The 26814-nt window shown below is 50.6% G+C and overlaps 4 protein-coding genes across 4 annotated transcripts in view; 1 reads left to right on the plus strand and 3 right to left on the minus strand.

Annotated features, from left to right (window-relative positions):
* Positions 1 to 5541: 5541 nt before the first annotated feature.
* On the minus strand, positions 5542 to 7223 carry LOC100467270 (ferritin light chain-like). The gene has a single exon (XM_034638695.1). The coding sequence runs from the start codon at positions 6991 to 6993 to the stop codon at positions 6229 to 6231; it is 765 nt and encodes a 254-aa protein (XP_034494586.1). The 5' UTR covers positions 6994 to 7223; the 3' UTR covers positions 5542 to 6228.
* A 137-nt stretch (positions 7224 to 7360) lies between these two features.
* Positions 7361 to 8536, plus strand: LOC100467519 (EP300-interacting inhibitor of differentiation 2). The gene has a single exon (XM_034638696.1). It carries the CDS (start codon positions 7386 to 7388, stop codon positions 7965 to 7967), a length of 582 nt encoding a protein of 193 aa, XP_034494587.1. The 5' UTR covers positions 7361 to 7385; the 3' UTR covers positions 7968 to 8536.
* Positions 8537 to 14531: 5995 nt separating this feature from the next.
* On the minus strand, positions 14532 to 24322 carry SELENOV (selenoprotein V). The gene is made up of 6 exons (XM_011234951.3): positions 20451 to 24322; positions 18536 to 18560; positions 18343 to 18396; positions 18169 to 18243; positions 17974 to 18068; positions 14532 to 15123 (listed from the first exon to the last, which is right to left on the minus strand). The coding sequence occupies exons 1-5, from the start codon at positions 21635 to 21637 to the stop codon at positions 17991 to 17993; spliced, it is 1419 nt and encodes a 472-aa protein (XP_011233253.3). The 5' UTR covers positions 21638 to 24322; the 3' UTR covers positions 14532 to 15123; positions 17974 to 17990.
* Positions 24323 to 25370: 1048 nt separating this feature from the next.
* The window catches only part of DLL3 (delta like canonical Notch ligand 3), a 14856-nt gene continuing 13412 nt past the window's right edge, over positions 25371 to 26814 (minus strand). Inside the window, 4 exon segments of the mRNA XM_034639458.1 lie at positions 25371 to 25586; positions 25936 to 26020; positions 26259 to 26678; positions 26680 to 26717. Of these exon segments, the coding sequence (XP_034495349.1) occupies positions 25581 to 25586; positions 25936 to 26020; positions 26259 to 26678; positions 26680 to 26717 (549 nt within the window). The 3' untranslated portion in view covers positions 25371 to 25580.

The following is a 26814-nucleotide window of genomic DNA, read 5'->3' on the forward strand; positions in this document are numbered from 1 at the left end:
GAGACAGCCAGCAAGAGAGGGAACACAACCAGGGGGAGTGGGAGAGGGAGAAGCAGGCTTCCCGTTGAGCAGGGAGCCCAATGCGGGGCTCGATCCCAGAACGCCGGGATCACGCCCTGAGCCAAAGGCAGATGCTTAACGACTGAGCCACCCAGGCGCCAAATAGTTTCTCATTATGATATGTACTGATATGATGAACGCCATCAACAGCACTGGTTAGAGGAAGCTCGTGAGATTTGTGACCCAAGCAAGACAGCTCTGAGGTGTCTTTTTTACTGAAAGATAAGGAACAGTGTTCTAAACAAACTCAAGGGCTCAGAGACACAAAAAAACCTTTTGACATCTGAGGGGCGGACAGAAGGGCGCTGTAGCCTGGAAGGGGGGGACAGTGGGAGGAGATGACGAGGGAGAGACAGACCAAGGCCAGATCACAATGAAGGAGTTTGGACTTGATGCTGAGTGAACTAGAACACCATTTAAGCGGCCTCCAGAGATAAGAAGACACTCAGTCCACTCTTTTCCCATGAGGTAGTTGAGAAATGAGAGACAAGATAACCTCAACTTGAGAGGGCTACATGGGGTGCCAGGCGTGCACCTCCAGGGTCAGCTGGCACTGGAGAGAGTTCGGAGTTTATTTCCCTCTCTCGGGACGTCCTCTTTCCGTTCTACCTACTTTGAGCATCGGGTCTCCTGGCCCCATTCACCACCTTGTCATAAAACCCTTCTCTGATCCCCCAAACCTGGCCAGGACCTCTGCTTTATGCTGCCGGCATTCCTGTCCTTTATTGTTGCCTTCCTGGGTTTATTTGTATGGGTTCTGATCATGCTTCTCCCTGAGGAGGGCTCCTTCTCTCACCAGTGATCCTCAGTGGACCCGGTCCATGGCAGTTGCTCATTCTGAGGGCTTAGGAAGCATGAGAAAAATGTTGGACTCCTTCTGCAGAAAAGTGTGGCTGTGGTTGACTTTGCTACTACTGCAAGAGTTTGAACGTAACTAGAACTTTCAATTAAAGCTGACCCTTGAACTACACGGGTTTGAACTGTACGGGTCCACTTATTTTTAATAGCACAGTATTTTCCTTTTGACTTTCTTCAACACCCTCTCTTTTCACTACCTTACTTTTTTTATTTTTCTTTTTTTTTAAGATTTTATTTTTAATCTCTACACCCAACGTGGGGCTCAAACCCACAACCCCGAGATCAAGAGTTGCACACTCCACGGACTGAGCCATCCAGGTGCCCCTAGCTTATTTTATTGTAAAAATATGGTATATAGTACAAAAAACATACAAAACATGTTAATCAACTTTTTAGGTTATCTAGAAGGCTTTTGGCCAACAGTAGGCCATTAGTAGTTACGTTTTTTGAGAGTCAAAAGCTCTATGTGGATTTTCGACCATGCCAGGGGTCGACATCCCTAACCCCTGTGTTGTTCAAAGGTCCACTCTTTTTAGTGCTTATTGCAGTATCATGAGCTTGTTTCTAAATTGGTGAATTGTGGGGATGCTTTTTGTGCTTATTGCAGTATCATGAGCTTGTTTCTAAATTGGTGAATTGTGGGGATGCCTGGGTGGCTCAGTCGGTTGAACATCTGCCTTCAGCTCAGGTCATGATCTCAGGGTCCTGGGATGGAGTCCCACATCGGGCTCCCTGCTCACCGGGGAGTCTGCTTCTCCCTGTCCCTCTGTGCTCTCTCTCTCTCTCACTGTCCCTCAAGTAGATAAATAAAACCTCAGAAAACAAAATCAAATATGTGTGCTACAAACATTTTCTCCCGGTCTGTGGCTTGTCTTCTCATCTCTTGAGACTTTGTGGGTTTCTTTTTTTTTTTAAACCAGATGATGAAAGATCTTTTTTTAAAGATTTTATTTGTTTATTTATTTATTTGACAGAGATAGAGAGAGCACAAGCAGGGGGAGCGGCAGAGGCAGAGGGAGAAGCAGACTCCCAATGAGCAGGGAGCCCGATGTGGGGCTCCATCCCAGGAGTCCAGGACCACAACCTGAGCTGAAGGCAGATGTTTAACTAAAGAGCCACCCAGGTGCCCTGATGAAATCATTTACAGCCAGTGGTTCTTTAACTTGAGTGTGCATGAGAACCATCGGGAGGGCTTGTAAAAACACTGCTGGGTCCCACCTCCAGAGTTTAATTCCGTGGGTATGGGCTGGGATCCACAAATAAGCATTTTAAGAAGTTCCCAAGTGTACTGATGCTGTTGGTCTGGGGACTACACTTTGAGAACCACTGTTCCTAGCAATCCCAGGGTCACCTGGATTTTGGCATCCATCAGTGCAGCTTGCCTGGGGCGGTTATCACTGTGCTGTTCCTTTTTCTAAGTTGGTTACGCCCCCAATGTGGGGCTTGAACTCCCAATCCCAAGATCAAGAGTCACATGCTCAGTTGGTAAACTGAGCCAGCCAGGCGCCCCTAAAGTGTATTTTTCTAATCCATGAGAAATATCTTTCAAAGACAAAGGTGAATTCTTGATATTTTTCAGAAAAAGTTCCTCATTACCAGACCCATGCTACAAGAAATGTTCACATCCTTGAGGCAGAAGGAAAATGAACATCTGGGTTTACACGAAGGAAGAGTGCTGGAAATTGCTGTTACATGGGTTATTATGTAATTGACTGTTTAGTATAAATAATAAAAATAACTATTGCAGAGTTTATAATATATAAAAATATAATAAATGAGAATAGCATAAAAGTCAGAGGGGAGAAACAGAAATACACTATGGTAAAATTTTTAGTTTTTTGGTTTTGGGGTTTTTTTGTTTTTTAAAGATTTTATTTATTTATTTGACAGAGAAAGAGACAGCCAGCGAGAGAGGGAACACAAGCAGGGGGAGTGGGAGAGGAAGAAGCAGGCTCCCAGTGGACGAGGCTAACATGGGGCTTGATCCCAGAACGCCAGGATCACACCCTGAGCCAAAGGCAGATGCTTAATGACTGAGCCACCCAGGCGCCCCTAAAATTTTTAGTTTTATGCTATTTCTGGAGTGTATATCACCCGAAGGTAGACTGCAATAAATTAAATATGTACGCTAAAAACCCCAAAGCAACCACTAAAATAACAAAATGAAGATTTTTTTAAAATATTTTATTTTTAAGTAATCTCTACACCCAACATGGGGCTCAAACTTACAACCCCAAGATCAAGAATCGCAGGCTCTACCAACTGAGCCAGCAAGGCATCCCACAAAATGATTTTTATCTCATCAGCCGAGAAAGATAAAATGAAATCATAAAAATACTTGATTAATCTAAAAGAAGAGAAAGAAGAGAACAAAGAACAAATGGGACAAATAAACAACAAATAGCCATATGATAGACTTAACTTAACCATCTCAATAATCACATTAAATACAAATTGTCTAAACTCTCCAATTGAGGGACGCCTGGGTGACTCAGTCATTTAAGCATCTGCCTTTGGCTCAGCAGAGAGCCTGCTTCTCCCTCTCCCTCTGCCTGCTGCTCCCCCTGCTTGTGCTCTCTCTCTGTCAAATAAATAAATAAAATCTTTAATAAAGGGGGCGCCTGGGTGGCACAGTCGTTAAGCATCTGTGATCAAGCCCCGCATCAGGCTTCTCTGCTGGGAGTCTGCTTCTTCCTCTCCCACTCCCCCTGCTTGTGTTCCCTCTCTCGCTGACGGTCTCTCTCTGTCAAATAAATAAATAAAATATTTTTTAAAAAAATATTTAATAAAAAAAATAAGTAAATAAACTCTAATTGAAAGGCAGAGGTTGGGGCGCCTGGGTGGCACAGCGGTTAAGCATCTGCCTTCGGCTCAGGGCGTGATCCCAGCGTTATGGGATCGAGCCCCACATCAGGCTCCTCTGCTATGAGCCTGCTTCTTCCTCTCCCACTCCCCCTGCTTGTGTTCCCTCTCTCGCTGGCTGTCTCTATCTCTGTCAAATAAATAAAAAATCTTTAAAAAAAAAAAAAAAAGAAAGGCAGAGGTTATATTGGGTAAAAAAAAAAAAAAGGCAAGACCCAACTATATGATACTTCTAAGCAACACACTTTATCTTTTTTCATTATTCAATCCATCCCATTTTTTCATGCATTTAAAAAATAAGTAATAGGGGCACCTGGGTGGCTCAGTCAGTTAAGTGTCCGACTCTTGATTTAGGCTTAGGTCATGATCTCGGGGTTGTGAGATCAAGCCCCATATCAGGTCCCCTGCGCTTAGCAGGGAGTCAGAGCCGGCTTGAGATTCTCTCCCTCTCTTGCCCCTCCCCTTGCTCGTGTGCTCTCTAAAATAAATCAATCTTAATAAATAAATATTTCCCATCTGCTAGTAAACACAGGCAACCAGTCACTTCAATATATCATAACACGAGTCACCATTTTTACTGCTCTGATGACAATTTCTTCACTACTTTTTCCACATAGGTCATTCTTTGGTATTCCTGGTACCAATTTCTGGAGCAGTTACCTATGGCCACAATAATGTTGCATGACAAGCTTCGGCAAACACTGTGGCAGAACATGAGAAACATTTATTTAGCCTCTGAGCCTAAGGGTCGGCGGGTAGTCAGCTGGAGAGGGACTGATCTTGAGTGCCTTATCTGAGGCCACTTGCCCCAGCTCCATATTGTCTTCTGTCCCCCAACAAACGGGTCCAGAGTTGTTCTCACGGTGCTAGCAGGAGTCTGAGACAGGAGAAGCATGAAATGCCTCGCGAGTTCTGGTCTCAAAACCGACATACCATCCTTTCTGCCCCATCGCATTGGTCAGAGCAAATGGTAAGGTCAGCTCAGATTCCAGGGGTGGAGAAAAAGAACCCTACTTCTTGACGAAAGTGTTACGAGACCCCCCAGACCAGGTTCTTGAGTCTCAGTGTCATGGAAATGAACAGTGAATGCGAGAGAAAGAAAACAGGTGAAGTTTATTAGAAATCGCTTGAGGAGGGGCCCCTGGGTGGCTCCAGCGGTTGCGTCACCAGCTCTTGGTTTCGGCTGGGGTCATGATCTCTGGGTCCTTGGATGAAGCCCTGGACTGGCTCCATGGTGAGCATGGAGTCTGCTCCAGGATTCTCTCTCTCTCTCTCTCTCTTCCTCTGCCCCTCCCCCTCCAGCTCGTTTTCATGCTCGCTCTCTAAAATAAATATTAAAAAAAGAAAGAATAGTAATGACTATGTAACTATCAAGAAAATGAACCAGCAGGATGCCTGGCTGGCTGGGCGGGTGAAGCACGTGACTCTTGATCTCCATGTCCCTGAGTTAGAGCCCCATACTGGGCTGAGTTTACTTAAAAATTTTTTTTTTTAATTTTTAAGAAAATGAACTATCTGGGGCGCCTGGGTGGCACAGCATAAGCATCTGCCTTCGGCTCAGGGCATGATCCCGGTGTTATGGGATCGAGCCCCACGTCAGGCTCCTCTGCTATGAGCCTGCTTCTTCCTCTCCCACTCCCACTTGTGCTCCCTCTCTCACTGGCTGTCTCTATCTCTGTCAAATAAATAAATAAAATCTTTAAAAAAAAAAAAGAAAATGAACTATCTATAACCAATGAAACAATGAAAAACATGGGTGAATCTCATAAAAATAATGTTGTGTGAAAGAAACCAGATGCAAGAATATATAAAGTTCAAAAGAGTAAGCAAAACTAAAATACAGGAATGCACGCCTAGTAGTAAAACAAAAAGCAAAGAGAGGAAACCGTTACCGTAAATACCAGGATAGTGGTTACCCCCGGGCAGGAAGGAGAGGACTGTGAAGCAGTGGGAAGCTTCGGGAATACTGGAAATCAGTTTCCAGTGGTAGTTACATGGATGTTGGCTTTCTGATAAATCATTCAGCTGTATATTTCCTATACTTTTCTGCATATGTCATACTGCACAAATAAGATTTAGGAAAAAAGGTCCAAGAGGGGCCAAAGAAATTTTAAAGATAAGAAGGGAGTGTGATATAAAGCTTTAGTAGTTAAGAGGATTGTTGTGAGGAAGATAGACAAATGAACAAATGGAAAATAATAAAGAACACCCTCCCCCGCCCAACAAAAAACGACGAATCTAGACTATTTTGGTATATACTACAGGCAGCATTTTTCCCCCCTTGCAAAATGCTTTATTGTTTCCATTTGGTCCACAGCTTGGGAGATGGCTCCAGGGTTTGTTAAAAAGCTTCCTGGCGACCGCTGGGACAAACCCAGACAGGAGCCCCGACACTAAGGGGTTGCCAGAGGGGCCCCTCAAAGGCCACCGGGCTCCAGAGGCTGCCAGTCAATGCTTGAGGGTGAGCCTTTCAAAGAGATACTCGCCCAGCCCAGCCTGGGGGCAGGACAGCCTGCGGAGGTTAGTCAGGTGGTCGCCCATCTTCTTGATGACTTTCACCTGCTCACCCAGGAAGTGGCTCTCCAGGAAGGCACAGAGATGGGCGTCCGCACGGGTAGAACCCAGGGCGTGCAGATCCAAAAGAGCCTCGTTCAAGTTCTTCTCCAAGACCACAGCGGTTTCCATGGCGTCCAGGGCTTTACCCCACTTGTCGTGGGACGGCTTCCGCACGTCCTGGAAGAGGGAGCTGCCGCTGCGCTGCTTTTGCAACATCAAGAGCTCCTGGGCACCCTCGAGCTTCTTCTGGGCTAACTCGTGGAAGAAGTGGCCCAAGCCCTCCAGAGCCACATCGCTGCAGTCGAAATAGAAGCCCAGGGAGAGGTAGGTGTTGGAGGCCCGCAGGTGCATGTTGACCAGGCAGTTGACGGAGGCCTCCACCTCGGTGGAGTAATTCTGACGAACCTGACAGCTCGTGCTTGATTGGCAACAGGGAGCCAAAAACCAGTGTTGGTTAGCCCCGGAGGCAGAGGGTAGCCGAGAAGATGGTTCCGAGGGTTGAGGCTGTACAGAGGGTTGAGGCCGTACAAGCGGCTGGAGGGCGGTCGGAGGCTGGAATAAGGGGCGTCCCTGGGTCTGTTCAGTACAAGTTCTGTTGAAACACGGGGCAGACCCAGGGGCCCGCCGGACGCACTGCTGATGGGGCATTATAATCATGGGAGAAGCAGCTTAGAGTGAAGCATCCTGGATGGGATCTTGGGAAAGCCAACAAGACGCAGTCTTCTAAGACTCTCCTTGTAAACGTTACATTGGTCCAAATGGAAAATATGGCTCCGCCCTTGGACGTTCGGTTACACGGGCAGTTTCAGCTGTGATGGCACGTCAGGCCGCTAGGTGGCGCCTGGGGGAGCGCGAGGGCCCCGGGAATGACGCGTGCGCGGTGCTCCTAGGTAGATCCGTAGGACCTTCGCTCGCGCATATGGGCTCGCAAACTGCGTTTACCGGCGCGCACAGCGCTCGCGCACGCGCACTCAGCTGCACGCCCATCACCGCGCTGTCCTGGTATTGCAATTTTTCTGGGAGCGGCCGAGCTGACCCCGCGGTCCGAGATGTCCGAGCTGCCCGCCGACAGCAGCGTCCGGCAGACGGACGCGGCGAATGGCCACCGCGACGTCCGGCAGGAGGAGGTAGGCGGCGGGAGGCAGGAGCCGGCCCCGGCGCGGCCTGCGGAGCCCGGAGAAGGTCCGGTGGTGGTGGCGCCGGCGGCGGCGGCGGCCAGGGAGGCCCCCGAGGCAGCGGTCGCCCGCGAGCTGGCGGGGCCCGCAGAGGAAGAGGGCGCGCAGGCCAGACCCCGGTCCCGGCCCGCGAACGGCCCGGGCCTGGCTGCGTTGCCGTACCTCCGCCTCCGTCACCCGCTTAGTGTTTTAGGAATTAATTACCAGCAGTTCCTCCGCCACTATCTGGAACACTACCCGATCGCTCCGGGCAGAATCCAGGAGCTAGAAGAACGCCGCAGGAGGTTTGTGGAAGCCTGCAGAGCCCGGGAAGCCGCGTTCGATGCCGAGTATCAGCGGAATCCCCAGAGGATGGATTTTGACATTTTGACGTTTACTATAGCTCTCACCGCCTCCGAGGTTATCAATCCTCTGATAGAAGAACTTGGTTGTGACAAGTTTATCAGTCGGGAATAGTCTGGTGATGGAACTGCTTCGAGGCGAGCGAGACTCGCGCGGATCCCGTCACACTGCGTTTTACAAAGTCATTGTATCTGAGATAAGGCCATGCCTAGTTGGGGGGAGGGGGGAGGAAGTTTATCCTGAAAAAGCCTCAGGAAAGAGAGAGAAAAGATTCAAAGCCTCGTGACTCCTCTGACGTTGAATGTGCGATTGATAACAGATTCTTTGCCCTGCGTGGTGGAAATGTCTGGCAAAAATTGCTGCCCCAAAACGGGAAGGAGAGGTTTTCTGACATTGAGACGTGATGAAGAGATACTGCCCATACTAGAGCCCGCGATGATGAGAGGAATTGTCAGAATCTGAGGGTAGGAATAAGGAGTCACAGCTGAGTTCCCCTGTCGAGAGACTTGGAAGCCCACGGAGAGAACTTGAAATTGTCAAAATAATGCGCTCTCCTCGCGTCAGGTTCCACAGCTTTAGTCTAAATCGATTTTGTCTTTTCTGAGGCATTTCAAGTGGCAAACAATGTAACTGTTGTATATATTACGTGATAAACTATGTGTTCAAGAATTTCTGAAGTTTCTGGATTTTTTCCTTCCATTTTTACTTTTTCCTTTTTTTTTTTTTTTGGTAAATGTATTCACGCACCCCCAAAATGTAAGGTAATCGCTGAAAAGCCTTCCATCCCTGTCCCCTCCATCCAGTGCGTACCACAACCCACATCCGTAGGTTTCTCTCCTGTCCTTGCAGTTCCTTATGTACACAAGCAAATGCGAATTTGGGTGGGTTTTTTTTTTTATTTCTTCACAAAAGTTGGTATATTTACTGATTTATAAGTTGCTTTTTTAGTAAGAACATATCTTGAAGATCCTTCCAAAGCACTACGTTTCCTCATTGTTTTTAGAGCTGCGTTTTGTTTCATTCTGTGATTGGTAATGTTGTAATTTACTTATCTGGGAACGTACTGATGGGCATTTGGGTGGTTCCCCATCTTTTTCTTTAGGGTTTTTTTTTTTTTTTAAGATTTTATTTATTTGAGAGAGCACAGGCAGGGTGGGGAGGAGCAGAGGAAGAAGCAGATCCCTGCTGGGGACTCGATGGGAGGACCCTGAGATCATGACCTGAGCTGAAATCAGATGCTTAACCAGCTGAGCCACCCAGGTGCCCCTTGATGATATAATACAGCATTTTTCCTTAAGTTTTATAAAACAATGAGGCATCTTATAATCAGCAGCATCTTACAATCAGCACTATGAATATATAATATCCATAGTGTGAATTTACAGAATTGAGAATTCTAGGCCAAAGGTACTCATTTGAAATGTTATAGATCCTGCAAAGTTGCTTTCCACACATGCACCACGTTCCATTTCCGCCAGAACCTGAAGGACATTGTTACAGCCTCACCAACACATAAGCCATCCAATGTCTGGATTTTGCCAGTGTATATACTTGAAAGACAGTATATTCTGTTTTGAGAGAGCGAGCATGCCCCCCAGCAGGTGAAGGGAGAGGGAGAGAGACTCAAGCAGACTCCCAGGGGCTCAATCCCAGGACCCTGAGATCATGACCTGAGCTGAAACCAGGAGGCTTCACCGACTGAGCCACTCAGGCGCCCCGACAGTATCAGTTTTAATTTGCTTTTCTCTTATGAGTGAAAAATCTCTTCTGAGAGTTCTATATATTCCCTTTGCCATGGACTCTCTGTTCATATCCTTTATCCATTTCTCTCCTGAAGAATTTTGTTCTTTCTGTATTGATTCTAGTGGCTATTTATGTAATAGTGATATGAGATATGATAATAGCTTGTAATGTGAGTTATAGGTATTTTTTCCCAGTTGGCCATTTGCATTTGGTTTTCCTGAAAGCCTTTTGGCATGGGGATTTTTTGCTTTTGTTTTTTTTTTTTTTGTGGTGTTTTTTTTTTTTTTGGTTTTTTGTTTTGTTGTTGCTTTTTTTTTTCTGTTTTCTTTTCAACTGGTAAGATTTTGAATCTCAAGTTTTTCTTGGTGTGTGTGTGTGTATTTGAGTCTTTGAACCACTTGGAATTTATCCTGATGTACAGTAGGAGGTAAGGATTCAAAATTTCTTTTTTAGATGGCTAAGCACTACCAGATTTAGAACTATGTAGTCAGAAAATTGAAAACACAGTTTAGTATATGATGAAGAGGCCTCCTTAAAGTTGGTGGGGAAAAGACGAACTAGTTAGTAACTGGTGTTAGGACAACCAGCAGCCATCTAAACCACTCAGTCACACATTCGGCCCCTTAATTTGCCCAGAAAAGAACACTGAGGCTTAGAAGGCTCCAGGTCCATCTGAGATCATGCGTTCTTCCCACTGAAGGGCACTGACCTAAAAGTGGGGATAGCCTCTCTGCAGGACAAGGGAGCAGGACGGGGGGGGGGCGGGGGTTCGGGGAGGGTGGATATTAACAGCATCACTTGGAGTGTCAGACTACTTGGGTTCACGTTCTGATTTTGACATTTATCTGTGAGACCCCCAATGCTCTGTTTCTCTTTTAAGTTTGTCCCACTCCATTCCTTTTTTTTTTTTAAGATTTTATTTATTTATTGGACAGAGAGAGACACAGCGAGAGAGGGTGAGTGGGAGAGGGAGAAGCAGGCATCCCGCTGAGCAGGGAGCCCGAAGCAGGGCTCGATCCCAGGACCCCGGGATCATGACCTGAGCTGAAGGCAGATGCTTAACGACTGAGCCACCCAGGCACCCCACACTCCATTCCTTCTACAATCTTTATGAGTGATGAAATCTCATAGAGGTTAAGTGCATATGCTTTTGGAATTTCTGAGGAGGGAAACGCAATCTAGAGTTCCTAGACCAACACACATCCTTAGGACATGTAAATACATATTGTCGTGTGACCAAATTGTTTTCTTATAGGGGCTCCTCCGTGGCTCAGTTGGTTAAGCATCTGACCTCTGCTCAGGTCAGGATCTCGGGGTCCTGGGGTCACGTCCTGCATTGGGCTCCCCACTCATCCAGGAGTCTAGTCTGCTTGTCCCTCTCCCTCTCTCTCTGCCCCTCCCCCTGCTCATGCTCTCAAATAAATAAATAAAAAGTCTTTTAAAAAAAAGTTTTCTTTTATGAAAATCTGCATATATGATCTCCAAGCAGAGTCCCAGACTCAGCTGGTTTGCAGAAATGCTCCCCTGCAGATCGTCTGAGCATGGGAAGGGTGTCCAATAAAATGGCATGGGAACTTCCAGCTCCAAACTGGATGAAACGAGGATCGTGGGTAAGGCTCTGTTTTCTTCAGGGACTAAGAGGAAGACCCAGAAAAGGGAAAGTAGGTCATTCTCAGCCAGCTAGTATAAACGACTAAGTGGTTTCTATTTCCTCCTGCCACCAGGACCTACGCATGCCTATTGTTTTCTGCAAGGAAATGTCTCCAGAAATGCGAGGGCCGAGGGCCGCGGGGCAGCAAGGGAGCAAGCACCCAGGTGAGAATCATTTCCACCTCAAAGTAGAAATAGCCTTTATGGTATAACAAGATATGTGGTCTTTGTCCCCGGTTCCTGGCACAGAGCTCCCAAAACCTGGGATTCCCTGAATGGTAAGGGTGATCGGAGCATTTTTGTTCTAATGAGGTGACTCTTGGTGGCCCCACAAATAGCTCTGGGATGAGAACTTGTTGCCAGAAAGACCAAGCCTTGATGAGAAGCTTAGAGCTTTCAGCCCCACCCCCAGCCTCTGGGGAAGAGAGAGGGGCTGGAGGTTGAGTTAATCACCCAAGGCCAGTGATTTGATCAGTCATGTCTACATAAGGAAATCGTCATGAAAACCCCTAAACCAGAGTTTGGAGAGATTCCAAGTGGGTGAATACACTGAGATGCTGGGAGCAGGGGGCACCCAGAGAGGGCATGGGAGCTCTGTGCCCCTTCCAGCATACTGTGCCCTGTGTCTCCTCCAGTTGGTTGCTCCTGAGTTCTGTGAGTCATTCTGGTGAATTATCAAACTTGAGGAAGGGCTGTGAGAACCCCTGAATTTATAGTCAGTTGGCCAGAAGTGCTAGCGACAACCTGGGACTTCTCAGTGGCATCTGAGGTGGGAGCAGTCTTGTGGGACCAAGCCCTTCACTTGTGGGATCTGACACTAACTCCAGGAGATAGTGTCAACACTGAACTGAATTGTAGGACACCCAGCTGGTGTCCAGAGAGTTGGTTACTGGTGTAGATAAAACCACACGTCTGATGTCAGGCCTGCTTGGGGTAATCTCCGGTTTGACTAATTCACAGGCCAAAATCCTTTTTGTCATTTAATGTGGCATAGCCACGGGAGAGTTAGCCCGTCATATTCACATGTCCTGCCCACACTCAAGGGAAGGGGGATTATATGAAGGTGTGAGTCATTGGGGGTCACCTTAGAATTCTGCCTACCATAAAAGATAAATATTAAAGTACTTAGTTCCTTAATACGATTTCCTAGCATATTTATCTTATGACATAGGAAAAAAAAATAAACCCTACAGTTAAACCCTCTGGCTCACTCATTGCTCTCACTCACTCATCGCATCCTCCCAGCCCTGGGGTATTTGTTATGATTCAGGTTTGACAGCATGTGACAGAGACCCAAAATAACAGCATCCTAAACAAGGAAGCTTACTTTTCCCTCCATAACTGCCCATTTCAGGCAGCTCTACAAAGGAGCCGAGGCCCCTTCCCTATTGTTGCTGCATCCTCGCTACCCAAGCCCCCGTGGGCTCATTCCCTGTCTCATATCAAGATGCGCACCATCTGATTCCACATTCTGGACAGCAGGTTGGATGGCACCCCTTCCCTTAAGGGCACAGTCCCAAAAGTTCACACATCACTTTTTCTCATATCCTACTGTCCAAACTCAGTCATGTGGCCACACTTAGTGGCAAAGGAGGCTGGGAAATGTAGTCTTCAGCTGACGACTATCAGGCAGTCGGGGAGGATAGATACTGAGGGACGTCTAGCGGTCTCTGCCACAGCTGGGATGGTCAAGTCTTCGTTTTCATTTTGCGCCTGGAGATACCAAGCTCAGAGCGCTGATGTCACCAGAAAGTGCTGGATAAATCAACGGGGGAGAGGAGGGGAACCTCTTTGTACCGTAACCCAAGACCAGGGGCTTTTACCACCTCGGAAGAGCTCATATCTCATCGCTGGTGCAGGAAGAGGCAGGTGGGGATAAGTGAAGGTGGGGAGATGTACAAGTTTGATGGACAAGGGCTGGGAGGGTGTCTCTCATGGTTGCCACCTCGTGTCTGGGTGCGGGATTGTGGACGGCATGAGAATTTTCTGAATTTCCTGAAGCACCAGTCTTGAACTTTGCCTTCCTCTTCGGCTCGTGCCTGGGCCACACAGTGTGGTGGGCAACGCGGGGCTCTGCAGACAGACTGCCCCAGATTCTCTGGGTACAGGGGCAGGACTTCTGTGCTGCAAGCAGATACGCCCGGGGAGATTTAACATTCACAGAGCTCCTGTGCTGGGAAAGCGCTCTTCCGAGATCTTCACATATTTAACTTGCTGACTCTTTTCACCATCCCTAGTATGTCCGTGCTAGGACGTTCCCCGTTTTACAGTCAGAGCGACTGAGGCACAGGGAGGTGAAGTTACTTGCCAGAGCTAGGAAGTGGCAAAACCGGGGTTCTAATACAAGCAGGGATTGGGCTCCCCGGTCTGTGCTCTTAACCAGTAAGCTCGGGGTCTTCCAGTCGGCCCCACGGCCTGCCCCTGCTAATCACTGTCGGGATAGAAGAGTCCAGACCCTCGGGGAAGGTGCGGAGCTGCACTCGAAGGCCGAAGGCGGGGCAGCGTGTCTGATCCGTGTCTCCGGCCGCCGGCGCGTAGCCGCCTCTGTGCCGCGGCAGCTGCCGTTCGGCGCTTGCGCTGCACGCAGGGCTCTTCGGCTCCAGACGCACCGGGGCTCTCAGCCTCCCCCGCCGCCAACGCGCCCTCCGCAGGCCCCGCCCAGCCTACTGGGGAGTGCGAAGTGTTTGTGGACAGCTGGTCCACTCGAAGAAGGGGATTCTGACATCGCGAGAGGGCGGTGCTGGGATGGAGGGACCCCTACATGCCCGCGCTTTTTCACCTCTGTGCCCAGAAACATTTGGGGGATGAGGCCAGGCTGCAGAAAATTGCGAGCATTATCAATGAGGAGATCAGGAGAAGGTAGCAGACCACGGGCAAGCTGGAGGGGAGGGGAGGGGAGTGGGGGGGCAGAGGCGGGGCTGAGGGGCAGCAGCAGAAGACAGGGTGGGGCTCCCAGGAAACATTTGCCTCCCTGATAAAAAACGGGTGAGCCAGCAGGCATGTCCTTCCTTACTCAACCCTTTTCTGTCAGGAATCCAGACATAACGTGTAGAGGCGCATCAATGAAACAACGTGTGTGAGCCCCAAAGCCCCAGACGTGGAGCCCCAAAGCCGACACTTCTTTTCGTGGCAGAAAAGAAACAGAGACGAACTCTGGGTCCCTGATGGCACCATTGGGCAGCCAGCCAACTCCAGCCCCCTCCTCCCAGTTCACAGGAAAAACAATTTACTTGTCCTGTTGTGTGAGCCACTGGGGGTCTGGTTTGCTGTTACTTGCAGAGAAGAGCACCCCAGCTGAAACCTCCTTATTCTGTGCCAGGCCTTGAGAACTCCATGGTTAAACAGTGTTATGACACCCATTTTACAGAGGAAGAAATTGAGGCTCCCAGACAGAGGGTCCCTTATTGGAGGTCACAGCAACAACGTAGTAAAGGTCTGACTCCCACATCTTGCAGTGACCTCTTGGCTCATGCCCAGGTGCAGAGTAGGGGGCCCGTCGATGTCCCATGAATCCACAGATGCCCCCTCCCCGTCCCTGAGACCCCTCCCAACACTGGCATTCTAGGACGGGAGGCTAGATGACCAGGAGCAAACCTGGGGAGCAATGGGCCGAGGCTTCTCTTCAAAGCTGCCCTCTCTTCCCCCACAGCCCCATCTCCCAGTCCAGACGACCTTTGGCGATGCTGGGAGCCCAGAAGCAGGTGACCTCCACAGACCTCGGGAGACGGTGGGCCAACATTAGACGCTGTCAGACCAGAACGCAGGGAGGCAGACTGTATGTATTTTCCTGTTCCCCTCCCTGACCCACCCCAGCCACCATCAGAAAAGGACCCGACTTGGCAATATTTCAGTCCTTCCCAGCATCCTGCTGAGGCTCCTGAAATAGAGAAAGAGAGAACATTTTCTAAAATACAATAAATAGCTGTTATTTAAAATAACTCCATTTAAAAATAGCATTTATATTAAGGTTTTCTATGTGTCAGGCACCATCCTAATTCTCCCCACTGGAGTCTCCTTGCCATTTCTCAAACACACCAAACACCTACCACAGGCCATTTGTACTTGCAGCTCCCTCTGCCTAGAATACTTTCCCCCAGATATCCGCATAGTTCAAACCCTTACTTCTTTCAAGTGTTTAAGATTTTTAGAAGATTTTTTTTTTTTATAAAGAGAAAGAGCACGGGGGGGAGGGACGGGGGGTGTAGGGGCAGAGGGAGAGGGAGAAGCAGGCTCCCCACTGAGCAGGGAGCCCACATGGGGCTCGATCCCAGGACCCCATTATCACCACCTGAGCCGAAGGCAGACCCCCAACCGACTGAGCCACCCAGGCGCCCCTCAAGTGTTTAAATACTATCTTCCCAATAAGGTCTTCCCGACCACCCAGTTCAGGGTTGCAAAAAACTCCCAGCACTCCCCCACTCCTTCCCTGCTTTATTCTCTTCTCACTACTTATTTTCATTTTCTGTTTGCCTTGTGTCTTGCTCACTGTCCCCAACACTAGACTATCAGCCTCGCTAGGGGAGGAGTTCATATCTGTTCTGCTCACTGTCGTATCATCCCCAGGACCTAGAACAATATCCAACACATAGGAGGTACTCAGAAATATCTGTTGAATAAAATGAAATCCACGGAGGTAAAGGCTCATCGTTTCTGGTTTACAGTGGAGGCAACGGAGGCAGAGAGAGAAGGTGTTTGCCTTAAGTCACACAGCCAGTAAATAGCAGAGCTGGGATTCGAAGCCAGACAACACTGACTTAACCATTGTCCATCCCCCGTTGCCTGTCATTCTGGTCCACCAGACGCTCTCCCGGGTTATCCCCCCTCCCCACGTGCTTTAGGGGGACCAACTCCATCCCCAGCTGCGGGAATGGCCACATGACTCAGTGATTGGTTCAGGGGTGAGCACGTGACCTAATCCAGGCCAATGGGAACTTTCTTCAGGATTTATGCCACCAGGAGGGGGAGCCAGTCTGAGAATAAAGTTAGCCCAGGAAAAAACCAGAACAGCAAGTAAGGGAGAGTCAGATTCCCCATGACAACGTTTTGGTGCCTGGATCAAGCCATGACCAAGGCTAATTAGCCTCTAGACTTTTACTCCCATGAGCCAATTTTTTTCTTAAGCCAATCTGAACCGGGTTCTCTGTTGCAATAAGAACAGTCATGACTTCCTCCGATAAACAGCAGCTGTCACTTACTGAAAAAGGATTTTCACGGGCCTTTAACTTACAACACCTACCATCATCCACTTCAGTCCTATGTGGCTGGTGGATCCAGGGTTTGAACCTAAGTCTCTGTGACCCTGGAAGCTGCATGCATAACCACTATGCTTATTGGGAGGTGTGAGAAACAGACCTCTCCTCTGCCCCCCTGCCCCCACCCCCTGCATGGCTGCTTGAAAACAGACCTACTAAGAGCCTGGCACATACCAAGGATTCCAAAAATCCTGTTTGTAATTTTTTAAAAAACAGCTAATATACCATGTGAACATTGTTTGGATCCTGATTCCCAAACCACCTCTAAAAAGTTATTTTTGAGATACTTGAGTGTATTAGATGCCATGAAGACATTTTAAAATTTTGTTGGTCGGGGGGCGGGGTGCTGGCTGATTCAGTTGATAGAGAGTGGGACTCTTGATCTCGGAGTTGTGAGTTCAAGCCCCATGTTGGGCGTGGAGCCTACTTAAAAATAAGTAAAATAAAATTTTTGTTGGGTGTGAGAATAGCCTTGTACTTCTGTTTTATAAACTTATTTATTAGAGATGCATACTGAAGTACTCACAGGTGGAATAACATGAGGTCTAAAATATTCCTTCAAATACTGCTGTGCCAAAAAAAAAAAATGGCAGGAAGGAAAATAGATGGAGTTGGTCATAGTAGACCTGGTTGATGAGTACATGGGGCTCGTTATGCTAGTCTCTCAACTAGTATATATGTCTAAAAATTTTCACCAAAAATGTTTGAAAACGTTATAACCTCCATTTATGTAAAAGTCTAGAAAATGGGGCACCTGGCTGGCTCAGTCAGAAAAGCATGTGACTCTCGATCTCGGGGTTGTGAGTTCGAGCCCTATGTTGGGCGTAGAGATTATGTAAATTAATTTTTAAAATGAATAAAAAATAAAAATCCAGTATCAGTGGCAAATAAATAAAATCCAGTATTGGTGGCAAATAATTTATTATGTGTATGTTTTAATACCTTCAAACAACGTTAGCAATGGAACTTTCTGCAACGATGGATTCCATGTCCAGCATCTTCACTGTCCAGTCCAGTAGCCACATGTGGCTGTAGAGCACTTGAAATGTGGCCAGTGTGACTAATAATGGAGTTTTTATTGTATTTCATTTTAATTAATTGCAAACTGCAAAGCCGCGTGGGCTGTTATTGGATAGTGTAGCTTTACAACTAAAAGCTTAGAAAAAAAAGAAATCTAAAGCTCTTTTTAAAAAAAAAAATGTAGCTGACATCCACGGAGCCTTCTCTGAGCCATGTAAATTTATTACGTTATGTGAGGCGACTCCTGGAAGCATTTCAACAAATCCATTTTACAGACGACGAAACTGAGGTTCAGAAAAGGGTGTAGCTGACCTGTCCTGATCTGAACAGGGAGGACAGGCTGAGCTAGGACTGGGACTAGAGTGCTTTCGTCGCCAAGACAGTGCCCCGCCCCCCCCCCCAGCCAGCCACCCTCAGCCCCGCCTCCACCACCGACCTCACCACCTTCACCTCACCTCCAGCCAGTTGCCTGCTACCTTTTGCTGATCTCCTCCTCAATAATGCTCATAATTTTCTGCAGCCTGGCATCATCCACAAAGCCATCACCTTTCTGGGCACAGAGGAGAAAGAGCGGGGACACGTAAGTCTCCCACCCCCAGGGGTCCCAGCACTGCCCTCCCTCCCTGCCTGGGACCTTTGCTCAGAATCACCTTCTTTGAATGGACTAGTTTTCCATCCACAAACACTTCAAACTCCCCTGTAGCCTGGGCAGCTCTTTCCTCCTGCTGGAGACGGAATGTTGGGGGTTGGGGGAAGGTGAGACTTCTGCTCCAAGCCCCTGGGGTCTGGGAGCCCCGACCATGCCTCTCCCCCAGGCCACTCACAAAGAGGAGACGGTTTGGAAATTGCTGCTCCAGGCTCTTTCTCAGTAGAATGAACTGCAGAGAGGAGATGGGATCATGGGGTCGCGGGATCACAGAATCATGGGGTCACAGGTCTTGGGGGGGAGGGGAACAGGACCTCCTTCCAGACTTCACATCCTACACTCCCCCCACCTCCAAAGTGAAAATGACTTACCCGAAGGCCATAGCTTCAGAGGCCGCTGGAGGGAGGGCAGAGAGAGATGGAGGGAAGACACTGTATCAGCATCTCCTCAAGCCCAGAGGGAGCCCGGGAACACCTGAGTCTGATCCCATCCCTCCCCTTCTGGGAGCCCTCCCATAATGCCAGCCACCCAGGGCCAAAAACCAGACCTCTGCATGGTCCACAAGCCCCCACTGGATCTGCCCCCATCACTTCTCTGCCCCATCTCTTCCACTCTCCCCCTGGCCCACTTTGCTCCACCCACAGGGACCTTGGAGCTGCGCCTCCAATACTCCAGGCATGCCTGCCTCAAGGCCTTTGCACTGTCTGTTCCCTCTGCAGAATGCTCTTTCCCTGGTATCTACATGGTTCCTTCTCTCCCCTCCTTCAGGTCTTTGTTCATACATCACCTTCTCAGGAAGGCCTTCCTGACCACCCCAACTGAAATTATGACCCCCCTCCTTGCCTTCTGCCATTAACACCGATCACCTTCTAAGATGCTAGATAATTAGTGTGTCATATTTAATATTCATCCTGCCCCATCCACACCAGATGTGAGTGCCACGAGGTCAAAGATCTCTGTCTTTTTTTCTTTTTCTTTTAAGATTTTATTTGAGAGAGAGAGCAAGCGAGAGAGAGAAAGAGAGAGAGCAGGAGCATGGGGAGGGGCAGAGGGAGAGGGAACAGACTCCCAGCCAAGCAGGGAGCCCCATGCTGATGTGAGGCTCGATCCCAGGACCCTGGGATCATGACCGGAGCGGAAGGCAGATGCTTAACCAACTGAGCCACCCAGGAGCCCCAAAGATCTCTCTCATTCACTGCTGTGTCCCTAGTGCCAAGGACAGTGCCTGGCCCAAGGTAGGTGCTAAATGAATGACTGACTTAGTGAATCCATGGAGTCAGAGAAAGAGCTGGAAAGGAGAAGGGCAGGGACGCCTGGATGGCTCAGTAGGTTAAGTGTCTGCCTTCAGCTCAGGTCATGATTCCAGGGCCCTGGGATAGAGCTCTGTGGGCTCCCTGCTCAGTAGGGAGCCTGCTTCTCCCTCTCCCTCTGCCTGTCGCTCCCCCTGCTTGTGCTGGCTCTCTGTCAAATAAAAAAATAAAATCTTTTTTAAAAGGTGGGGGGGAGAAGGGCAGAGAGAGGGGGGAGATGAGGAACCATGGGGAGGAGAAAGACATGCACACAACATGGGGAAAAGAAAAGACATTGAGTTGGGGGGAGAGACCACCTGGGCGGATAGAAACGGGTGGGGGGGAGGGGGAAGAGTGAGACTGGGAGAAACAAGACAGAGAGAATGTTCTAAAGCAGGAGAGAGGCGTGGGGATTGGAGGGAAAGACCAAGCCCTCACTGCTGTTACTGGGGCCGCCGACACAGAGACTCAGCCCCGGGACCACCTATGAGAACGGAAACCAACTTGCTTCGGCCTTTGCACCCGGGCTGCTCCTCCCCCTTGCTACCGAGATGCCCTCCCGACGCCCCTGCTCTTCACTTGGAGGACGCATTCTCATCACGGGGGAAAGGCCACCCCCGACCGTCCGGTCTGAAATTCCGCCACCCTGAGTCCTCCCCGGGCCCGGCTTTGCGTCTGCAATGCCCGGCCCAGCCCGGGGAGAAAAGCAGGGGGCTCCGGTCAGCGCTCCATTTCCGGCATAGGCCCGGCCAATGTGGGGGAAGCACACTCCAAAATGAATAAATGAATGAGGGTGAACGGGTGAAGCTCAGAGAAGAGATGTGAAGCCACAGATCTCTAGCCCCAGAGAAAGTGACAGGTGGAACCAAGTTTCCAACCTGGGAATCCAGACTCCCTCCCCTCCCTCTCCTAGCAAAGCCCCGGCGCCCCAGCGCCCCACCCCCTCCAGCCTTTCCCCGCCGGGAGGAAGGCTGGTGTGGGCGGGGACGCCACTCACCAGTAAATCACTCGAATCACGATCTTGCTGTCCATCGGGAAGTTCTCGCTGGTGGGGGCGAAAGTGTTGGTGGACACGGGTATGGTGGGGGCGAACGGGCCGGGCCCCAGGATGGGCACCAGAACAGACCGGGGAGTGGAATCTGTCAACTTCGTGGCGGAGGAGTCTGTCTTCGAGGTGGAGACACGGGTGAGCCCCAGGAAATCAGTGGCCGATGGAGTGTGGATAAGAATGGACTCTCGCTTGGACCCAAGTCCACTGGCGACGGATGGGAGGTGCTTCACACTAGGCGTGGGCGAAACATCCTCGGCGGGCTGTAAAGCCGGCTCGGAAGCGGGTCCTGGGGGCGTATCCAAAGGTAGGACCGAGTCCGGGAAGGATTCCGAGGCAGGGACCGCGGGCGTGATCTCGACCCCAACCCGGGATGAAATTGGGGTTGGAGCCGGGGCCGGAGGCGGGATCCAGATTGGAGTAGGCATCTCGGCCGGAATAGGGGTCCGGACCCGGGTCGGCATCCGCACGGGAGTCGGGGTCCGGATCCGGGTCGGAGTCCGGACAGGAGTCCGGTTCCGGACCGGGGTCGGGGTCTGGACGGGAGTCGGGGTCCGGGCGGAGGTCGGGGTCGGGGTCGGAATGGGAGTCCGGGTCCGGGCGGAGGTCGGGGTCGGAATGGGAGTCGGGGTTCGGACCGGGGTAGGCATCTGGACTGGATTCGGGGGCCGGGCGGAGGTCGGAACAGGATTCGGGGTCCAGGCCGAGGCCGGGGTCTGGACGGGAGTCGGGGTCCGGGGGGAGGTCCGGGTCTGGATGGGAGTCGGGGTTCGGGCCGGGGTCGGCATCTGGACCGGATTCAGGGTCCGGGCCACGGTCGGGACGGGAGTTGGGGTTCGGGCCGGGGTCGGCATCTGGACCGGATTCAGGGTCCGGGCCACGGTCGGAACAGGATTTGGGGTCCAGGCCGAGGTCTGGGTCTGGGCGGGAGTCGGGGTCCAGGCCCGGGTGGGGACGGGAGTCGGGGTTCGGGAGGGGTTAGGGATCTGGACGGGATTCAGGGTCCGGGCCGGAGTCGAGGCCCAGTCAGGAGCTGGGGTCCGGACTGGAATAGAGGTTCTGACCGGGGTCGAAGCCCGGACCGAGGTCAAGATCCGGGCCGGGGAGGGGGTTGGGGCCCTCGCCTGGTTGTTCATGGTGGGGGCAGGGGCCCGGGGGTAACGGGGGGGGCGGGGGGCAGGTGGGATCCCGCTTGGTCCTCCTTCCTTGGGCGGGGAGAGCCTCACCCACACCAGGGTTCTAAAATGGAAGACGACCACAAGGAGGCACTGTGACACCGTGTTCCACACTGTGCGCAGGTTCTATTGCTCCCGGCTGGGACCCGGCGGGAGGGACCTCCAGATCTCACCTAAAAGTTCCCATCCCTAAACCCCACCTCCAAGGTGAGGAACACAGAGATTGCTCCAGTGTTCTCCTCACTGTCGCTAATATTCCTGCGTTCAGTAGGTCATTTCTCGAGTGCCTGCTGTGTGCACATTCCTGGGCTGAGGGATTCCGAGGTCAGAGCCCTGATCAGCAAAGCCCTGGTCCAGGGATCAGGTTCCCTGTCCAATGGGGGAAACATACCCATCACCAAACAACCACAGCCCAGTGTGGGGAGGCACAGGCAGAGGGCTCAGAGATAAGGTGAAGGAGGCCCAGGAATCTGCAGGATCCCCAAAGATGCTAAAACCAGCCTGGGGCAGAGAGGGCTCTCTGAATGGGGTAACTGGGCGATCTGGAGAAAGAGAAACATAATAGCAAAAACAACCGAGTTTACAATTATACTAAGTGCGAAGTGCTACGCACACAGCCACAACCAGGGTGGAGCCAGGGAAGGGAGCAGAGCCTTAGACACGCGCAGTCATCCTGGCCGGTTTGGGCAGGTTCTCCCGGTGTTGCCCTGACCGTGCTGGGCAGGTGGGCTCCGCCAGTCATCGGCTGCTTGCTTTACTGTTCGCATTGTTTTCAACACTTCGGGGTCATAAACTCTTTCAGAGATTGATCCAGTCAAATCAGGGATCCTTGGAAGGGTTACTCCCCAAGTCCCACAAGTTGGTTTGAGATTAGTTCGGACCCAAGGACGGCTCTTGCTAGCTGTCTCTTTCCCTGGCTCTCTGGCAAACCAGCCGGAATCTATCACTCTCCTCCCATCTGCCTCACACGACGACCTCTGCTGTTTCGGAGGCACCGTTAGCCTTGAACTTCACACACTGTCCCAAAGAGAGTCAGTTCCTTCGAGGAAAGATCTGGAGCTCTCTGCTCTGCAGCCTGCTTCTCCTGCAGACAAAATCTCTGAGCCATAGCTCTGATACCAGGGTGGAGACAATGGTCGGCTTCGTTCAGAGCAATCCCGCTTTGGGAGCGGGTCCTCAGTGGGGTGAGGCGGCAGCCCCCCATCTTCTAGCTTGCCCTCTTGATGTGAAACTCCTGCCCCAGAAGCCAGAAAGGGGCAGCCAGGGCCCCAGTCTTCTCAGCCACACCACATCTAACAGAGCTCCCCAAGTATGGGCTGGGCCAAGGAAGGGAGCCCCCACCCTTCAGCTGTGCAGAACTTGGCCTCAGCAACAGGTAGCTGGGAGCAGGATGAGAAAGGCTGACACTCTGCCCCTCCCCGGGAGGAAAGGCCTCCAACTGGGAGTTGGGGGCGGGGAGGGAGTCCAGTCAGGAATGGGGGGCGGTTATTGGCTCACCCATCATTGATTCTCCCTGTTCTCATCAAACTTTTGGATTTTATTTTTTTACTTGTTTGCTACGTGCTCTCTGGATCATCCCCAGAAGCTTCAGATGGTTGGTCTGTCATTTTGTTTTAAAATTTTATTTATTTGACAGAGAGCAAGCGAACACAAGCAGGCGGAGCAGCAGGAAGAGGCAGAGGCAGAAGCAGGCTCCCCACTAAGCAGGGAGCCCGATGCGGGGCTGGATCCCAGGACCCTGGGACCATGACCTGAGCTGAAGGCAGATGCTTCACCAACTGAGCCACCCGGGCGCCCCTGTTATTTTGTTTTTATGATTTGCACCAGTTTTCAGGCAGGCAGGTGCGCCGAGCTCCGCATTTGGTCATGCCAGAAGCGGAACGCCATACAGTCCATTTTTAAAACACAAATGGTAACACCCTATCCATCTTCTGTACCTTATATTTTTCCCCCTTGGACAAAATATATCAGAGATAATTTCATATCAGCACATCTATATCTCATCATTTTAACAACTGTGTAATATCTTATTTCTAAATGGCCCCTAATTAATGTAACCAGTTGCCTCTCATCAGACATTTAGATTGTTCACGGCCTTTGGCTGTTACCGACAACCACTGAACTATAGACACCCTCGTGCACGAGTGAAAAGTTTACGTGTAGGGTAAAGTCCTAGACACGAAACCATCTGATTTAAGGGAATGTGAATTTTTTCACTTTCGGAGTTCTATTAAATGACTCTTGATGTTTTATTTTGTGTGATACCTTAAAACATTAGAGTGTTGCAGGCAGCCAATACAGCTGCATTTTGGTTTTTAGACACAAGGAAGCACAACACATTTCCACAAAAATCCTACAAGGCATCGTGCAGGACGACTGCACCCCAAACCCCACACTCACTTGCTGTCTTTGCAGCAGTTACTTCAAACGCTCTGAGCCTCAACTTTCTCTTCTGTAAAATGGATCCTTTCCACTCTCACTGACTGGTTCTATTGTGTTAAAAAGAAAGTACAGCTTGGGCCGCCTGGCCAGCTCAGTCGGTGGAGTGTGAGACTCTTGCTCTGCGGGTTGTGAGTTCCAGCCCCATGTTGGGTGTAGAGATTACTTAAAAATAAAATCTTAAAAAAAATAATAAATCTTTAGGGGCGCCTGGGTGGCTCAGATGGTTGAGTGCCTTCGGCTTAGGTCATGATCTCCAGGTCCTGGGATCAAGCCCCACGTCAGGTTCCCAGCTCAGGGGGGAGTCTGCTTCTCCCTCTCCCTCTCCCCCTGGTTGTGCATGCGCGCTCTCACAAATGAATAGGTAAAATATTAAAAAAAAAAAAAAAAAAGTACAGGCTCAAAATGGCATCACTTAGGCTAAGTCACCAAACTGGGGTTTAATACCTAATTTAATTGCAGTTTCAACTTCGACTGAAAATGTAAGTCTTAACAGGCCAGTCAGGAATTCTCTGGTCAGCACCAATAAGGTAATCTGTAACATGGACCCTGCCCACCCCCAAAAGGAAGATGGGCTAATTCCCCAATAAGACTCCCTGCCCTTCCCTACTAGGAGGTGCCCTTGCCTGGAACAATGCTTTCTTTTCATTTGCTAACTTTCTTGCCCCACCCTCCTTCCTATAAAAACCTAACAGTTTTGTAGAACTCCGAGAAGCTCCCCTCTACTCACCAGACAGGATGCTGCCCAATTCATGAATCGCTTAATAAAGCCAATTAACTCTTCAAATTTCTTGAGTTTCTGTTCTGTAATGGTTGGTTTGCTGGCCCGATACAATATTCATGTGTAGTAACAAACCCCGATTTGGGGTAGATGGAGAAACACTGCTTTACCCACATGCTCCCCTCGATTCGGACAGGCTGACAGAATAAGCCAGTCCTCCTGGCGGCTGGGCCAGGCAAGGCCATGTGACAAGTCGGAGCCAGTGAAAGCCCTACTTACAAATGAAGTCATTCCCAGGCACAACTGGGTGAAAAGATATTGAAGGCACCCGGTCCCTGAATCCAGCCCTGCTGAAGCTACACCCACCACAAGATGTGTTCACGTTTATGAACTAATAAATTCCCCTTCTTATTTAAGCCACTTTGAGTGGTTTCTGATCCCTCCAGCAGAGTCCTATTATTTTTCTCAGGGGACAACAACTCTCCCCCCAGTCCCAACACTAAGTACAAAGCACTTAGCCCAATGAGTCAAAGCTGATCCAAATAAGAGCCTTTATAGAGGTCTCTGGAGAGATGGAGAGAGAAAAAAATAGGATTTAAATAACCATTATGTACAACCCCCAAAGGTAAATTCTCGCAGCCACCCCCTCCAGCTCCAAAGTGTCTGAGGCAGAGATTGGGGACCACCAAGCAAATACAAAAATATCCGGGTTCTGTCTCCAGGCGCTGATGGAGAAGGGGCAGGTCAGGCCTAGAAATGAAATGAGTAAAAGGCATTAGAAAGGGCTGTCCCTCTGCCTACTCTCCCTTTCCCCAGGGAGTGGAAAACAGTGAAGCTCTGGCTGGGGCAGGCTCCCCACGTGACCTCATGAAGGCCATTAGGTCTTCCAAAAACAAGATGGCAAATAGCTCCAAACGACAGCAAGAGGGCTGTAAGACAGAACTAAATGAAGCCATAATCGAAAGGTGGCTTAAAGGACAGCCCAGAGTCCCTACCCTCCTCATTTTACAGATAGAGTAAAGAAAGGCTACAGGAAATGCAGGGGCTGCCTCTACCCAGCGTGCCCGACGTGTGCGGAGCAGGGAGGGGGGGTAGCTACCTCTCGGGCATAGATGGAAGGAGCAGATATGACATAAATCGCACGAGAGTCTCCCTCTTCAGGGTGATTCCAATCCACTGGCTGGCTGCGGGAGGAAAAGAAGATCCAGACCCTTCCAATTATCAGATTTGTTTTCCCCACCCACCATGGAGAGAACCAAAAGCCAACTAGGGGAGCTGTGGTACGACCCAATCAGAAAAGGCCGGGAGCAGATAAGAGGAAGGGACCAATCAGGAAGGTCTACCGGGGAATCAGGCCAACCGCACTATGGAGATGGGCGAAAGCAGCCAGGAGAGACAGGAGAAACGTCTGCGGCTCCTCACCTCGGCCCATCCTCCGAACCCTCCTGCGCTCTCCTGTTGTTGAGTGCATCTGGGAGCGCGTGCATCGTTGGCTCCGGGGTCCCCGCAAGCAGGCGGGACCCAGTATCCTGGCCAGGGCCACGGCGCCGCACGTGGACCAGCAAGAGCGCAGCGCCGGCCAAGCCCGCGGCCACCAGCAGTCCCAAAGCCGGAGGCAAAAGGAAGCGCTGCGGGTCCCCCTGCCTCAGGCCCGGCAGCGCTGCGGGCAATGCACCTGCGCCGTCGTCCGCGCCTTCGGGATGCACCGGGAACTCGCAGCGCGCGCCCATGTAGCCGGGCGCGCAGGCGCAGACGAGGCCGGAGAAGTGGGCGTAGCAGCGGCCGCCGTGGGCGCAGGGGCGCGCGGCGCACGGGTCGGCGCGCTCGCGGCAGTCGCGGCCGGAAGCCCAGCGCGCAGGAGCAGCGGCGCGCGCCGCCGCCCTCCAGGCACGTGCCGCCGTTGGCGCAGGCGCGGCCGGCGCAGTCATCCAAGTCGTGCTCGCAGCGCGGCCCCGCGAAGCCGGCGCGGCAGCGGCAG

The sequence above is a fragment of the Ailuropoda melanoleuca genome, chromosome 12 (assembly GCF_002007445.2).
Source record: "Ailuropoda melanoleuca isolate Jingjing chromosome 12, ASM200744v2, whole genome shotgun sequence".
Taxonomy (NCBI): Eukaryota; Metazoa; Chordata; class Mammalia; order Carnivora; family Ursidae; genus Ailuropoda; species Ailuropoda melanoleuca.

Excerpts from the sequence above, each read along its gene's own strand:
- LOC100467519 (XM_034638696.1), top strand. The coding sequence starts at position 7,386 with ATGTCCGAGCTGCCCGCCGACAGCAGCGTCCGGCAGACGGACGCGGCG.
- LOC100467270 (XM_034638695.1), bottom strand. The coding sequence starts at position 6,993 with ATGATTATAATGCCCCATCAGCAGTGCGTCCGGCGGGCCCCTGGGTCT.